This window comes from Acomys minous, assembly GCF_964271855.1.
Source record: "Acomys minous genome assembly, chromosome: 6".
Lineage (NCBI taxonomy): Eukaryota > Metazoa > Chordata > Mammalia > Rodentia > Muridae > Acomys > Acomys minous.
This window is the reverse complement of record NC_140487.1, coordinates 15,459,193-15,476,547: the sequence shown is the minus strand read 5'-3', so window position 1 is coordinate 15,476,547 and position 17,355 is coordinate 15,459,193. Positions and strand designations below refer to the sequence as shown.

The window sequence follows — 17,355 nt, the reverse complement described above, 5'->3', positions numbered from 1 at the left end:
CTATTCTTCCCAAAAGTGCCTTTTTAAATTTCCAGTTTGAAGTTAACAAGTGTGAGCTTACCTACCCACACACACACACAGCCTTATTAAAGTAGCATAAAGTCTCATTTTCAAATGTATTAAAGAGAAATTCAAGAGATTCTTTAAACCCTAATACTCCACTCCCTATACACTAGTTATAAAGTCCCATATGGATTTCCAGCATTAAATAGTGACACATATCAAGTTTCAGAGATTTATTCACCAGTGTAATAAACTCCAAAAAATCAACATGATTTCATGCATTCAGAGGAGAAGTATTTCCTGGTTAAGTGGAAAATTGTGCGGATGGCTTCTGAAAGACCTTCATTATAAGCAGCTTTATGGTGAACTTCATGGTTTAGAAGTCAGGGCCTTCTTTCTTCAGTTTGCTGTAGTCAACATTCACTGAGTAGAACTTGGGAGCAAAAAAGGTATTTTAGGTTAACAAAACCAAACATGGCAAAAGGAGTTTAGAATTTAATGCCTTAACTTTCTCAAGTAACAATTCCAAAATGAAAAATTTAAGAACATTTAATGATATAAAAATTCACAAAAAAATACTTCATCTAAAATTGAGTGTTTTGAGATGGTTTTGGTGAAGTAAATAAAGCAGTCCTTCTGGTATTCATTATATATATGAATCTCTAATATACATGTGAATCTCTAACAGAATACAAGTATACAGACTTTCCCTTTAGGTAATGAGTTGTATGTATGATGTGTAAGACCTTGAATCAAAAAGAATGAAGGCTAGTCATAGGTTCTGTGACCCTGGACTCTTCAACTGCAAACTGTCTTCTCTCAATTCTGAACGCTGCCACAGTAACTTTCGGTGATACTTTTAAGTAATATGGCACTCATACATATTTAAGATTTCCAAATATATCCTTATAGTCAGTTAAAATTCATTTTAGCAACAATTTCTACTCTGATCAATGCTAAACAATGTGTAAGTGCTAGTGAGTTGTTTTTATTTTAATAATGTAGTTGAAATTGGTCTGGAATTTTTACTGGAAGAAAGAAGATTATAATCTTAATTTTACTTATTCTTGTGCTAAAGAAAATTAAGGAGATAATGCTACAATTCCTTAAAGATTACATGATTTATCTACAAAAGGATCATAAACATTTTCTCCAGTATGTGTGCTGGTTTGAATTAAGAATGACCCCATAGGCTCTGATATTTGAATGCTTAGTTACCAAGGAGCACAACTCTGATAGGAGTAGGTGTGGCCTTGTTAGAGGAAGTGTGGCACAGGTGGGCTTTGAGGTTTCAAAAGCCCATGCCAGGCCCAGTTCTCTCTGCTTGAAAAATCAGGATGTAGTTCCCATATACACTCTCCAGTACCATGCCTGCCTGCTACCATGTTCCCTGCTGAAACATTAATGGACTAAGCCTCTGAAACTGTAAGCCAGCTTTTTTCATATGAATTGCCTTGGTCATTGGTGTCTCCTCACAGCCAATATAACAGTGCCTAAGACAGTTTATATTAAGGGAGAATTTCTGGGCTGGTATCAAAGCTAAAAGGCACACCAGTAGCTTAGTCTACTGAGGCCCTGGATTCAAGCCTTTCCACTGTGAAAAAATATACAAACAGCATTCTTCAAACCTCCTTCTCTTCAAACACACACTCTGTTATTGTATGAAGCAGGATCTCACACAGCCTAGGGTGGCCTCTGTGGTGATCGTAAGAGTTTAGATTCTCTCAACTCCTCCTCTCAAGTAATGGAAGGACAGGCATAAACCATCATGTTTTAAGGATACAGGGGATGTGCTAGGCTAGCACTTTACCAGCTGAACCCAGCCCCTTACTTGATGTTTAAAAAAGAAAAAGCTTCAAACTGTAAAGCATATTACCATATCGCCCTTAGGTACATACGTACAGACCTAGGGTTTTCTTGGACAGAAAATTGTAACCAGCAACATTCTTTGCTCTGACTGTCTTAAGAATGAGTGTCCCTAGACAACAGAACGAGTTATGCTAGTCTCTAACATGTTCACGTATTAGGGTATTTACAGATGGATATACAGGTATAATATATATTATTAAGACAATAAACGTCTCATAGAAGCCAACATGTCTCTTAGGCATCAAAATCCTTTGCTTTATAAAAATCCAGCTGAAGACCAAATTATAACTTACTTAAAGCCAAATAAACTAAAAGGCTGGAGAGATAGCTTAATGGTTGAAAGCACCTACTGCCCATCTAAAGGCCCCGAGTTCAGTTCCCAGCACCCATGTGGGGTGGCTCACAACGACCCTGGTAATTCCAGCTCAAGGGACTTTGACACCTGTTGTCTCAGCAGGCACCTGCACTTAGGTGTACCAACACCTAATACATGTAATTCAATATAATAAAAATAAACCTTTAAAAACAAAACTACAGGCAGGTGTGGCGGTGCTGGTAGAGTACGCCTTTAAACCCAGAGGGAGGTGGAACTCTTTAAATTCAAGATCTGCCTGATCTACACATCAAGTTCCAAGACAGCTTTAGCTATGTCCTTAAGCCAACTGTTTTGCCAGAAGTAGTGGTGCATGCCTTTAATCCCAGCGCACTGGATGCAAAGATGCAGGCAGATATCTGTGAATTCAGGGCCAGCCTGGTAGACCTGTGGCCAGGACAGGCAGGACTATAGAGAGAGACCTTGTCTTCAACATTTTTTTTTTCCTCAAAGCTAATAGGATTTTGATTTGCTTTGTACTTAAAATTCTCTGATGTATTTCTGGGCCCCTAATCCTTAGATCCCATCTTTGCTAATCTCTTGATGTTATATAAGCTTGCTTTGGGGAACCAATAACTTCATTTTATGAACTGAATATTTATGTCCTCCTGAAATTTCTGTTGAAATTCTATCCTCCAATAGGATAATGATATATAGAAGCTGAGCGTGTGGAAGGTAATTAGTCTTGAGGGCAGAGCCTTCACAACCAGATCATTGTCTTTATAAAGGAATGTCTTTATAAAGGAATGCTCTTTTCCTCTTGAGAGAGCATACGGTAAGAGGATATTCACCAGAACAGAACTGACTGGCACCTTGGTCTCACACTTGCCACCTCTACGACTGTGAGCTAAACTTCGCGATCTATGATATGTTTTATCACAGCCAGTTCGAATCTTATTGTCTTAACACAATAAACCCTTTTTTAAAAAACAATCACATTGCTGTTTCTCATTTCATCCCAGTGTTAAGTCTGATGAGAAGCCCTTTGGTTCTCAAGAGAAACTGAAAGAATACTTAATCAAAACAAAATAGTTCCAAAGTGGTAAATATCTTCCTCCTATCTCATCATTTGTAACACAAAGTCTGTTAAATCTGATGTCTGTGGCCAGATCAATAAAATTCTCCTAAGTGAAGCTAGAGTCCTGGCACATGACCTTTAAACCCAGCACTTGGGATGCAGAGGCAGATCTGAGTTCAAGGCCAGCCTGGTCTACAGACTGAGATTGTAAAAAGCCACGGCTATGCAGAGAAGTCCTGTACTCAAAAAAATTCTCTTACACGACAGAAATATTAACTATGGAAACAATGACCTAGTTTACCTCACTGCCTGGGTTTAGAAGCAAAAATAAACAGACTTCATTCATTCCAAGCTACAACACTTAGATTTAGTTGTCTTCATTCATACTCCAATATAGGAGCATTCTTCAGTTTCTACTTGCAGTTCACTACAGGTACTCAAGGCTCAGACTATGCCAAACCTTAGGATCCGCTTTGTTTTCCTGAGACAGGGTTTCTCTGTGTACTCCTGGATGTCCTGAAACTCTGCAGATCAGGCTGGCTTTGAACTCAAAAGATCAGCCTGCCTCTGCCTCCAGAGTGCTGGGATTAAAGGTGTGTGCCACCATGCCTAGCTCTAGCAGCAACATTCCATTTCCAGTTTACATGGCCTTACATCAGCCCGTGTCTTCATATTCCAAGGCCCTGGCATCTGGCACAACTATTGGAACCATCTGGCACATTTTCAGAAAAATAATTATACAATACTCTAATATGTTCTTTGGTCAAACAACCAAATTCTAGTCCTTTGATCTCCTCTTAACATTTCCTAGATGTGATACACTGCCCCCACCACGGAATAAATAGTACTTAAATTCCTAAAGCAAAACAACACAAGACAAGGCCTGTTTGTTTCTTGAGCAAAATATTAAGACATATCATATGGCCTGTGTCAGCTTGGTTAGTGAATTTTGAGTTATATTTTTATAAAGGACAGTAGCTTAAGTACTGAAAAGACAACTTAGAGTGGGTTAAGCAGAAAGTTTACAGTAAAGAAAGAATAATCTTAAAAAGTGGCTGTAAATAGTAATAAAAAGGCATTATCTCTACTACAGACATTTTCCCCAAGTCTTGGTCATTGTGACTTTTCTTGAGTGCTAAAACCAAACTTTTGGTTACTTAGAAACAACTTGATGTAACAAAAAACAGATGGGAGAATTAGATGCTCTAAATAGATAAATCGTATGGCATGAAAATTATACCCAAATACAGTAGTATTCTTGACAATGTGAGGGTTTTCATGTAAAAATATTACACATAAGAAAGGCTGTATCTGTGAAATCAATTGTCTTGGTATATAAACACATTCTTTCAAAGAGTAGCTACACAGAACACTCTTCTGGGAAGATGTTAAAGTTTGAGGCGTATGGTTAAATTCAACTTCATTTTCAACTTCGTTTCATTTCAACCCACTAATACTCATCTAAAATATTTGAACTATACCAAAAAGAGGCAGGCAACCAAACCACCCAAGTTAGCAGAGCGGCCTATACTTCAACAGTAAGAGCCACAGCAGAAGCAACCTCTGAAGCTTTATGAAGTGCAAACCCTTAATCCTAGTGAAGTGAAGTGTCAGGGGCCCTTCAAACTTCCTTATGATGATAATCGAATTTTACCTGCATATGCCACTTCAAAAAAACTACCACATAACCACATCTGTTACAATATGCTTGCCTGCAATTTTTTAACAGTTTTGTGCCTTACCTTGTATTGGTCATTGGGACCTAGTTTGTTCCAAGGCTCTGGGTTATTCTTCCTGTCCCAGCTAAAAATGAAGAAAACATAGTTACTGTAGTAATAAGACACTACATATAAAACTACTATAGTGCTTTAAAAAAATACATCCTTAGAAGCTAGTTTTTTGACTAGATCAATCTCATTTTCTGATAGCTTTAGTATGGCAATACTTTCATTATAGAATTAAGCAGACATAGAATTCTAGTTAAACAAGCATGCAACTGGTAAAAATCACAGAACTCAGCCTTTTTGGGATATCTATCTTAATCCCTCTGTCTTTATAACAGAAATGTTTTTTTTCCCCGTATTAAATCTTTGATTTTATCATTGAGGTAATACACAAAAGTGTAAAGAATGTTCAACCAATCATTTTCCAACTGCAAAAATAAAAGTTTACTGAGAAGTATGTAGAACACTCATATACAATGGGCTAAGTATTTCATAAAAAGCAATTATTGCTAGGCATGATGGTGCATGCCTTTAATTACAGCCCTAGAGTAGCCAGCCTGATTTTCACAGTGAGTGCCAGAACAGATGTACATTGTGAGGCCGTCTCAAAACAACAGCAATAACCATCCAACAAACCAACAATTATTATCCCAGCCTTCAAAATGCAAGCCTTGGTATTAGAAATCCTACTTTACCAATAGGAAGCGAAAAGTCAAGGAAAGTAAATAAGCTCGTGAGGCAGGAAAAGTAAATGCCAGCAGCAGAAGCAGCCCTGGGGCTGACTGCATGGCCACAACACTGTAGCTGCTTCTACTGTGACCTCCCCCAGGACTCACCTGACCTCTGGGCTGAACAATGCCAAGCGCATCACATACAGCGCTGCTCCAGTTCCTCCTGCTCCAATGAATACGAAGAGAGGGATCAACTAGAGCCAAACAGAGGAAAAAAACAGCCGCTGTCATCACATCTCATACCTTTATCTTGTCCAACATGAGGCCACACGGGTTTGCACATATTAACTTTCAAGTCTGCTATTTCTCTAACTTGTCCTACAGTGTGAATCAAGGTTGAGCTCAGAAGGAAGCAATATTTCATTTAACTATATTCTAAAGACATGATCTTTGGCAAAATATATGTGTGATTTTGGTTGAAGAGTCTAATTTATTATAAAGAGTAAATTACATGGAGAAGCAATCCTATCAAGTACACTCTCACCTCTGTAACATTTGAACAACATTCTGATTAAATTTCAGTACTTCCCTGGAAGGCTGGAAGGAGAGAAACCCCTTGGAAAACTACTAAAGAATGGCTCTGAAAAGTTCTGTGAACATAATCTTTGTGAAATAAAGAGCATAATTAGCTGACAGAAATGTCGATTACAAGCACTAGCTCTAGGAATGAACTCTGAGAACGGAGCTAATAATTTTGCTGAATATTTTAGAAAACTAGGCTTAGGGCAAAGAGTAGGGGCCTGTCAAGGGAGCTTTAGGTCCACAGCACACTACCCTATTGGGCTATACTGGCAGAAAATGAGATGCCAAGAGAGCTTAAATACATTTTGCAAATGTCAAGGTTTCCAAGCTAAGTGAGGATTACAAAAGTTAGATCCCTTATATTTCAGAAGGCTTAGGGATGAAAGCCTTAAAAGACAGGACACCACCCCTGACCTCTGCTGGATTCTAATCATTCAAGGTATCATCCACCCCTCTTGGGAGCAATCAATCTGCGAGAGCGTGGCCACAGTGTTCCAACGCTCAGAATGTTTCCCTTTTTCCCTGATGTGGGCCACCTTCTGCTCCAGGCAAAACACTGCAGCAGTAGGTAGGAGTCAACGGTCACAAATAAGGCTTCCAGCAACCACGCTAACCCAACCACAGACAGTCTAACCCCAAGGAACAGTGAAAAGCGAACGTCCCCAGGGGAACAGAGGCTGGCACAACCACAACTAAGAGGCCACCCTGGAAAAGATCACGAACTTACGCTGGGATGCTTCTTAGCTTGCCCGATGATCTGGCGGAGCATGTTTGCGGCAGAGGCCTACCCCCTCAGAGACAGGACAACAGGAGCAGGACACAAACCGATCCACTTGTGCAACCTGGCTGAGCGGACGTCCAAAGTCACCCAGGACCTCCTACCTGAAGGACCCCTGGCTCAGAGGGCAGCCTGCAGCAGGAAAGCCCGGATGCGGCTGTCCTCCACAGTGCCTGAGTGGGTGGTCAGACGTCGCAAGTTTGTCCTAACCCGGCCCGATCTCTTCCTTCCATTGTGAAGCTCATCATCCTTCAACCCTCCACAATGTATCTTTGGGATGGGTATATTTCCGCGTAGAAGTCAGAGCGCCTCACTGATGAGACAGGCACTTTTTAGGACGACCTGCGTGTAGCTCGGGTCAGCCGGCGGCCGGCTGGCGGTGTGCTCTGCGGGCGCGGCTCCTCCGGCGGCGCCTCCCGGCCTGGGACGCGCGCAGAAGGCGCTTGGGGACGCGCGTGCCGTGCGCGCGCCGGGCCGCCCGGAGAGCCCCGCTGGGAGCTGAGCGGCGCCTCTGCGGGCTCAGCGCCCAGCTCCCGCAGGGTGGGTCGTGTCTCCTGCCGCCGAGGTCAACGGCTGCGGTTTAAGACTGCAGCTGCTTCCTGTCTTCCACTGGCGCTTAGGGACAGAAATCGAAAAGCTAGTGACTGAAGGATGGCCGTAGTTTCTTCAGTGTGATGTCTAGATTCTTAGGTCATGATTCTTCGTCTAGATATTGCAACCTTAAAAGTATCTTCATTGGTCGTGTTTCTGCGTTTAACCTTCTCTACAACCCTACTTCAGATTTTCACTTATCTCTTTCTAAATTTACATTTGCTCAAAAGTCCTCCCTTGGGATGAGTTTGATGGGAAGTTTGAGGTCACAAGCAACAACTTGAACCCTTTCCACCTCCCTACATATCTTAAAGCTTTTCAAAAGGACTAAAAAGAGGAAACATCTTCACCGAGACTGCTAACCTGAAGAAGCAGACATATAGGCAAGAGGAAGCTTCAGGTGGAGTGTGTAAGGAAGACAATTCACGTGGGTCGGAAGCGCAGGGCTGCTAAGGTGCTAAAGTCTGTTATGGAAGGAACAGTTGGGGCCCCATCAAGCCAAGGACCACTTACACACGGACTTTATGCACCACACTTTAGGAAACTCACCGGGAAGATTCAGTGGCTGAAAAGGAATCCTTTGGCTATGAAGAATGAAGTAGAGAGAAGGGCTTTTTGCAATAGTCCACATGAGACAATTTTAAGTTATCCTAAGAAAGGGACTGTAATGATTGGGGTGGGGGGGGGGGAAATCCCAGAGAAAATCCCAAAGGAGGAGGGAAGAGAGAGTAACAGTTTGGTGATACTTTATACACTGTGGGAAAGAGTATGATTATGCTAAAAATCAGTGCAAAAAGCACTCAGATGTCAACAAGGAAATTAACAGTAGTGAGTATAGCCAGGCTGGTAGCAAACAAATTGCAAGATGCGAGGACCTTTTGCTGAATATTTCATTTGGAATGATAACATTAGTAATAAAGAGTAAGTAGATATACAGAAATGCCACCGTTTAAAAAAGGAAATAAAATATACAACTTTATTGCTTTGTTTTGTCTTTCTTAGAGATCATCAACCTAGTTCCTAGACATCAGTCATATGGATAGCCATGTGAGGCCTCCTTTTTAAATATTAACAAAGCAGAATTACACAATATACATTTGACTAACTGTAACTAACAGGTCAAATTTTCAAAGCTTAAATTTTGCATATTAAAGTAAGGAGGAAAGACATGTGAAAAAATATTTTAAGTAGGGTTAGAGTAGAGGCGGACGTTTAAGAAAGGTATGGTAGAAGAAGCACTGCAACTGCCGTGTGAGTTTCAATAGCAGGGATTTTCTGTGTGGTAGATTCTGTCATTTACAAATTCTTTTTGCATATCCTTAGAGAGAGAAGTCATTTCATTGCCTCGCTATCATCAGGCTTTATAAGGTGACTTTCTTTAGTCGTAAACGAAACAGGGGAAAATCATACATGTCATGCAGAATTGCTGCACGTACGCTGTTCTCTCCTTTCCCTTCACGAGGAGATCCATTTATGTCCCAGACAGTGTCTGCTTTACCAGCATGGGCTTGGGTGTGAAACTGTAAGCTATTTGGAAAGAGCCATTGCTTTCCTAAGATGGGTATGTTTTGAAAGCAAGAAAGAAAGTGTTGTTGTTTCAAGCTGTAGTAATTGTGATTAGCAGCGTAGCCTGTCTCAAAAGAATTACAGGTTTGGCCAATGATGCGGGATTCAAAATAGAAGAGACGTAGACTGTGTACAGCTAGCTAAAAAAACTCTTAGTTTTGAGTTTTAAAAAGTGTGACTGTTTGAGATATGAATTGATATTACGTTTCTCCAGTCTTCTGGAGGAAAGAACCAGATAGAAAGATATGATTGTGCTTATGAACTCCATACATGGGTTTAAGCCAAGAACCAAGGAAGAGTGCTGAAAAATCAGGGTTTAGTTAAAGACCATCCCTATCTTGACGCGATAGCAACTTAGCACAAAGTCATTTCAATATCTATATGCATTTCTCATTCTCTTCATTAATTTATCCAGTCTCCAGCCTTTGTTCTACTGTAGAAGTGTGTGTGTGTGTGTGTGTGTGTGTGTGTGTGTGTGTGTGTGTGTTTTAGGACAATTAAAGCTCTTTAGATCAATCAAAGGCAATTCTAAGAAAGGACCAGAAATTACAGTATTGGACTGGGATTGTAGCTCAGAGCTATAGCACTTGCTTAGTGTGTATGAGGATTTTGTTTGGTTCTAAGCACTGAAAAGAAATATTTATTTTAAAAAAAGATAAAGCGAGAGGGAAAACAAGAAAAGAAAGAAAAGTATGTCAAGAAGGACAGAAAGAGAAAAGATAATCAAAGAAGATTCTTCCACAATGTCATCTGTCATAGACTCTGAGTTAGAAGTAACCACTGACAGGACTTCTAGGTTCTCTGCTGTGCTGTGTGCATTTTGACACAAGACAAATCAAGACCTGAATGTCTTGAATGAAGATTCCTCAGTGGTTGTTAAAAAAAAAAAAGCAAAACAAAACAAAAACCACTCTGTTATATTGGCCTCTTGTTCACAAATTTAATGCTTTTTCTAGGCAAACTCATATTTAATTCTCTTGCTAGTGTCAAGCTCAGGTGATTTGATTTGGTCAATAAGCATGCAAAATTAAAAAAATAAAAATAATGTAAAAAGTGGGCTGGGGAGATGGCACAGTAAAATTGCTTAGTGCTTATCCTTCAAGTATCAGTGCCTGAATGTGGATCCCAAAAATTCATATGAACCCACAGGTGGTAGCATGCATCTTTAATCCTATTACAGAGAACAGGCAAACCCTAGAAGCTCATAAGACACCTAGGCTGGAGTATGCAGTAGCAGACAATAAGAAATCCTGTCTCAAGCAAGGTAGAAGACAAAGATCAATCCATGAAGATACCCTACAAGCTCTACAAGGCTGCTGTGATTCATGTATTCACAAAGACCCACTCGAGAAATAGTATAGAAAATATTAGTACTGTGACAAAATATTGTATCAAATAGAATTATTGGGGGAAAGGGAGCCTTGTAATATATATACATATATACATATATATATTAACAAAGCAGAGAGAGAGAGAGAGAGAGAGAGAGAAAGAGAGAGAGAGAGAGAGAGAGAGAGAAGCTCATCCTGTAAGTTCATAGTCTATCGAAGGAGCTGAGTTTAGCTTAGTAGGACATGGGTTTCACAGAAAGGAAACATGGGAAATAAAGCTGAAAAGGTTAACTGAGGTCTGTGAGATTTGTCATTTTATCCTTTAGGTAGTGAAGATTTAAAAAAATATTTCTAATCACAGAATAAAATTACTGCATGGCATAGGATTTTAATAACAAATTGGGATATCTGCTGCCTTTTTATTCTGAGATTTATGCTTGTTTATTTCTTGTTGTGTTGTTTACTTTAATTTTTGAATGATTTAAAAGTTTAAAAACATGTAAATAGTAGTTGTCCAGATTAAATGAAACTATAGCCAGGTGTGGTGGCATTTATTTATAATCAAAGCATTTCAGAAGCAAAACAGAAAAGTGAGGCTTTCAAGGTCAGCCTTAGCTACAAAGTAAGTTTAAGGCCATTCTAGTCTACAAAAGAGCATGTCTCCAAAACAAACAAACAAACAATGAATGAACAGCATTTATATAGCGAATACCTCTAAATCCCCATGTATAGTTTCCTTGAAGATTCAAGCCTAGAAGATTCTGGAATCTATGATGATTATGAGTTGTTATGAATGCATGACAGTAAAGAAATAGCTTCTTTTGAGAAAAATAATTTAATAACTGAGCCATAGAATACAATTATATTAATGTAAATTGAAGACAGAGTCATATTTTTATTCAGTTTGCATTTAGGATTTTAATTATTTTTCTAGTAGATAAAATGACAATTGGAGTTATTTTTCTGATAACACAAATGCAAATAACTTCAGTTTTTAATAAAGATTCTGCAGCTATCTTTATAAACAAATATATTCTTCTACTAGTATGACTATTCAGCATAAACTACTACTAATTATAAAATTTCTATTAGAAAAATGAAAGCATTTCGGTCTGAAAGTTTGCTCCCACTGTTATAAATCTCAAAGCTTTACCGATATAAGTTTAAGTTAAATATTTGAAGTTCTTTATGTGCAAAATTTAATGAATACTAAAAAGCAGAGACACAGCAATTTAGTGAATACTTCTTTTCAATGAAACCTGTCTAAATAATAATTTAGGGGAAATGCATTTGTCTTATTTGGAATAGAACATCAAACATCTATTCTTCATAGATAGACTTTAGATTATCTCACTTTCCACCCCTCTTCTTTGATGCCTTAAAACAAACAAACAAACAAACAACTGATTCCTATTAAAGTAAAGAATAATGAATTTTATTCTCCTGATGTAATTGTTGTCTTGGAGGCTTGCCATCTCCATTTGCTAACCTAGGCCTAGTCCTAGAAACTTCTAGCCTCTAGTACAGTGTATTTCAGGCCTAGGCTAGAATGGTTTCTGCCTCTGAGACTTACCCTTTCTAGTTCTTTCTGAACTCTGGCTGACTGGTTCAAGTCAGCTGTTCTGACTCAAATTCCTCTCCAAGTTGACTGACTTAATCTGGCTTCTCTCAGCTTCTGGCTCTTTTCTCTTCTTGGCCTCAAACTAATTCGAGCAATCTGTTCTAATCTTCTGGTTCCTTTTCTGTCTCCGGCTCATTTGACTTCACCTGTGTCTACTTTGTTCTCTCTTTAACCTGTCTCTGTAAAACTCTCCTGATAAAAGCTGCCTCTGAATTCCATGAACTGAACTGCCACCAACTCAACTGCCAAGAACTCAGCTCCACCTCTCTGAACTGACTGAACAGCACTGACTGGAACTCAGAGATCTGCATGCCTCTGTCTCCCGAGTACTGGTATTAAAGGCGTGTGCCGCTATGCCTGGACCTAAGCTTTTCTTTATCTGAAACTTGCGCTATACCAGGCTGGCCTTGAACTCAGAGACCTACTTGCCTCTGTCTCTCAGGATTAAAGGTGTGTTTGTATTCCAGCTAGAGTAGCCATGTTGGATTAAAATTCCTCTACAGAGTCCTTAGTTTATTCAGTCATTTGTTTATGCTTACTAAGTGCTGTTTGCTGTGCTTAGTGTGCATGATAGCTGCATGCTTGTGTGTATGGATTTGTGTGTGTGTGTGTGTGTGTGCGTGTGTGTGTGTGTGTGTGTGTGTGTGTGTGTGTGTGAGAGAGAGAGAGAGAGAGAGAGAGAGAGAGAGAGAGAGAGCGTATCAGAATCAGAGGTTAGTGTAGTGTCTTCCTCAGTCACTGTCCACCTTAGTTTTTGAGATAGTCTTTCTAGACTGCAGCTTAGGGATTTTATTAGACTGTCTGAGCAGCACGCCCCAGGAGTCCTCCTGCCCTGCTTCCCCTGCTCTGGATAGACTGCTGCTCCCTGCTTTTACACGGGTGCTAGTGATTGTCTCAGGTCCCCATGTTTGTGCAGCAAGCACTTTGCCACTGAACCAACCACCTCTCTAGCCCCAGGAAATCACTTCATTGATTCACAGAACCTATGAAATCTGTGAAATATCTTCAGTGAGAGACATGTTAAGCCCTTAAGATGAAGAACACGTGAAAATGAAGAGCCTACAGGTAAGAGTTAACACCACCGAATCCTTTGAGCTTGTCTACACAAATAGGTAAAAGGAACGTGTAGGAGGAAAAGACACTGTGTCCTAAGACTCTAGAGATGTCTCCCACCTGTGGGTTGCATATCAGCTATTTATATTACAGTTCATAACAATAGCAAAATCACAGCTAGGAAGTAGCAACAAAAATAAATTTATGGTTGGGGCTCACCACAATGTGAGGAACTGTATTAAAGGGTTGCAACATTAGGAATGTTGAGAACTGCTCTCTCGACTATGAGCAAATAAAGGCCAGGCCAAGAGTGAGGGAATAGTAAAGGAATCAGAACTGAAGGTCACTACATTAGTTAGGGGCCAACCAGAGAAGCAGAACTCCTAGGCTACATATTTGTATAGAAAAAAATTGATCACAATAAATTGCTATGATATGGCCTGTGGAAAATAGCACTTCCTGTTCTACATAAGGTCATCAGAGGAGTCAGTAGGGAAAGGAACAGAGACAAGAAGCAGATAGACAAAATTATATCAGGCACATATATTTTCTATGTCTCTTTTTCTATTAATTTACTTTCACCTCTTAGATATAGTGAATAATTCTGTTACTAATGCTACTCTCTGTTGTCATGGGATAAAGAAAGTTGTGGGAGCATATGACCTACCTATTGAACCCCAGGGCCCTGACACTCCTGCATCCCCAGGCTTTAGGCTGATCTGTGAGGCTCAAGGTCTCAGGCTACTTCATGTGAACCACAGATACAGAGTCTCTCCAGTGTACCCAAGTTCCTGGCTTCCCACCCAGAGCCAGTTACCAGACCAACCTGATGAAAGTGGTCCAGCAGCAAGCTCACTACTCAGCAGTGGTGTATCCATATTTAATGGATAAGCTGGATCAGAAAGGGCTTTCTGTGATTAATACAACCAAAAAAACCCCAGAAGATGTACATATTTCTTTACATGTATAGACAGCAAGCTAAAGCCACAAGGATCACACAAATTCCTGGAGCTACCAAAGGTATAAAATAAAATATCAATGTTTGACCCCAAAGAAATCAAGATATACAAGCTCTTATAAAAGAGCTTAAACTCAGAGGAAATTGGTGCTCATCAGTGTGGGAAGCCATGCCAAATTCTGCCATGTCAGAAATCCTGTGCTTAGGCTGTGTGCTGTGGCCTTCAAGTTGATGACCTTTGCCTCACGAGGTCTTGTGTTCCAGGCTATCCTTGGAATATTTACCTTTGAAAGAAGGGAAGTTCCAACTTGGAACCACCAGAGGATCAAGGGAGTGATTTAGGCTATTGTGTTCTTGCCCGGGGGACTAGAGTGAGTGAGATTAGAATAGATCCTATTGACCTTGCTCTATATATGTTCCTACTAGTCAGCATTAAAGGGAAATCAGAAACTTCCTGAATTGATTCATTATTTTTCATGTCTCTGTATCCTACTTTCAATCCCCACTCCCTCTTTCAGGTGAACCCTGATTTGATTTTTCCAGTGGGCCAGGACCCGACACATCAGTGATTGAAAGGTAGGTAAAATAGGAGATGATGGTGAAACAGAACAAAGCGTTCACCGTGTAGGATGAATCCGTTCTGGAGATTAAATGTATGGAATATCGACTACAATTAGTAATAGCGAGTCATAAATGTTACCACCACAGAAAAAGAAAAGGTAGCTGAGAGTGGCTACCCATAATCTTCTCTGCACTAGAAAGGCTAATTCAGAAAGATTGCCATAAATTTGAGTTTAGCCTAGACTTAATCTGAAGTCCCAGGCCAGCCTGAGCTATAGAGTTTTAACTCTGTCTCAAAATAAAGACAAAAACAGTAAAAGAAAGGGTGATCTGAAGAGATATGTTAGTTAACTTTATTATGGTAATACTTTATAGTGCTTGTATATGCCAAATCATCTTATTTAATAGGACATGATGGTACATTCCAAATATCCTAGTAATTGGGAAGTTGAGGTAAAACAAAACAAAACAAAACAAAACAAAACAAAAAACCATGAGTCTTGAGCCACTCTAATTTTCATGGTGATGCCCTGTCTCTAGGAAATAAAATCAGAGCTGGGGATATAATTTATTGGTACAACACTCATCTACATGTCTCAGGCCTTGGGCCCATGTATTTAATAAAATGTCATTGTAACACATTCAGTGCTATAAGTCCCTGCATGGTTTATTTGTTTGTTAACCTCTATTGAACTGTCACGATTGGTTAAATAGGCAGCACAACCAGTCATAAATTTCTCATAATTCAGACTAATTTCAGTATCATATTGCATAGATGTACATGTAGGCAAGACAGCCATACATATAACATAAAACTAAAGATTAAAATGTTAAGGTCATCGTTATAGGTACAATTATATTTTCTGGGCTTTCTTGCTATTGTGACAACAGGACCTAAAATAATCAGTTAGTAGGAGGAAAGGAATATTTTGGCTCATATTATTGTGATGTTTCTATTTAAATTCCCTTTACTTGATTCTGCTTTTCCTAGGCCTCAGATAACTCATTACAATGGAGGAATCATGTGACAGAAGAAAGCTGCTCAACTTATTGTAGCCAGGAAGCAAAGGGTTCTCACTCTTGTAACAAGGTTTCTCTCCTCACACCTATGGGCCTGTGAATCATAAGTGGATTAATTTACTCATGAACCAATTGCCTCCTAAAGGCTGTGAACACTGCTGCATTAGGAGACAAGATTTTAATTCATGAATTTTTGGTGGACCGCTAAGAAAAAATCATAATAATTTTATAAAATAATTCATTTATAAATGAAAATACATATAAGCATAGTTGGTGCATAGTGAGGCTTGTCACAGACACGAGGACAAGTCATAATGGGTTCGCTTGACAAAGTTCCAGAGGTCTCCAACTGTCCAGCATGATCTCTAGACATCCAGAACAGCTATTGAGGCTTTGCTTGACAAAATTCCAAAGATCTCTGGCTGATCACCATTGTCCTTAAATATTATATATAACCCGGGTGTAAAAGCTACCTTGAAATCTGCTTTTTCTTCTAAAACTGTTTTTCTTTCTATTTCTTACTGTAACTATGAGCCCTAATAAAACTCACACAAAGAAAACTTTTTTCCACAGAGAATGTTGAAAAAAGGCATCTGGCCAAAGGCTTGAGACAATGTTAAGAGTTTTTTTTTGTTGTTGTTGTTTTTTTTGCTGTGACTGTGAAAAACCAAGCAGAAACTGCATAAACGAAACTTAGGACTTTGACATAACAGTACCTGGCTAGATAGTTTTAGCTGTAGAAAAGCTTCTTTAGAATTTGCTTTGAGAGCAATAGAAGGTGGACTTGGAATGTCATGCTTTATAGATATTTTATAGAGAACCCTTTGGCAGTTAGTCTAGGCTTAGAGAGCACACCTGTTGGTTTGGGACTGGGAGGAACTCAAGCCTTTTATTTATTATAGAACATTTAGCTCTAGCTATGTTGCTATGACAATCATGTAAACACAACAGCTTTAGCCTGGGGACATTTATGATTATACTTTCCTGAGTATTGTTTAAGAAATAATTATCAGGTCATGTTGACCATTGCTTGGATATTGATTAATTTTTGCTGTATGCATTATTGTAGGTTATTAAAAAACCTGTATTTCCTCATTAGACTGTTCTCTTGCTTCATTGATTTTTGAGTGTCCTATTGATTGTAAAAGATTAGAAAAATCATGATGGAATCTGTAATGAAAAAAATTGAGCTGGGCGTGGTGGCACAAGCCTTTAATCCCAGCACTTGGGAGGCAGAGGCAGATGGATCGCTGTGAGTTCAAGGCCAGCCTGGTCTACAAAGTGAGTCCAGGATGGCCAAGGCTACACAGAGAAACCCTGTCTCGAAAAAACAAACAAACAAACAAACAAACAAAAAAAGCTGGGTGTGGTGGCGCACACCTTTAATCCCAGCACTCGGGAGTCAGAGGCAGGCGGATCTCTGTGAGTTCGAGGCCAGCCTGTTCTACAAAGTGAGTCCAGGACAGTCAAGGCTACACAGAGAGACCTTGTCTCGAAACCCCTCCCCCCCAAAAATTGAAATTCACCTTAAATAAAGTACTGGGGTTGGCCCAAGGAGACAAAGACAGACAGACAGTAAGCATGTGAGAGAGACAGAGAAATAAAGGTCTCCTGGGCTTTAAGACCTTCAATTTGT

The 17,355-nt window shown here is 39.6% G+C and overlaps 1 protein-coding gene and 1 long non-coding RNA gene across 2 annotated transcripts; one reads left to right on the top strand and one right to left on the bottom strand.

The window, feature by feature from the left end:
- Nucleotides 1–221: 221 nt before the first annotated feature.
- On the bottom strand, nucleotides 222–7,135 carry NDUFA4 (NDUFA4 mitochondrial complex associated). The gene is made up of 4 exons (XM_084786317.1): nucleotides 6,968–7,135; nucleotides 5,824–5,912; nucleotides 5,006–5,066; nucleotides 222–436 (listed from the first exon to the last, which is right to left on the bottom strand). The coding sequence occupies exons 1-4, from the start codon at nucleotides 7,007–7,009 to the stop codon at nucleotides 380–382; spliced, it is 249 nt and encodes an 82-aa protein (XP_084642443.1). The 5' UTR covers nucleotides 7,010–7,135; the 3' UTR covers nucleotides 222–379.
- Nucleotides 7,136–13,127: 5,992 nt separating this feature from the next.
- LOC311599441 lies at nucleotides 13,128–15,854 on the top strand. The gene is made up of 3 exons (XR_014779894.1): nucleotides 13,128–13,192; nucleotides 14,657–14,714; nucleotides 15,691–15,854. It is a non-coding gene; the product is annotated as an uncharacterized lncRNA (long non-coding RNA).
- Nucleotides 15,855–17,355: the final 1,501 nt, after the last annotated feature.

Coding starts and splice junctions, on each gene's coding strand:
- NDUFA4 (XM_084786317.1), bottom strand. CDS start 7,009: ATGCTCCGCCAGATCATCGGGCAAGCTAAGAAGCATCCCAGC. Junction 5,913..6,967: donor AAGCTAAGAAGCATCCCAGC/GTAAGTTCGTGA, acceptor GTTTGGCTCTAG/TTGATCCCTCTCTTCGTATT. Junction 437..5,005: donor GTCCCAATGACCAATACAAG/GTAAGGCACAAA, acceptor TTTGCTCCCAAG/TTCTACTCAGTGAATGTTGA.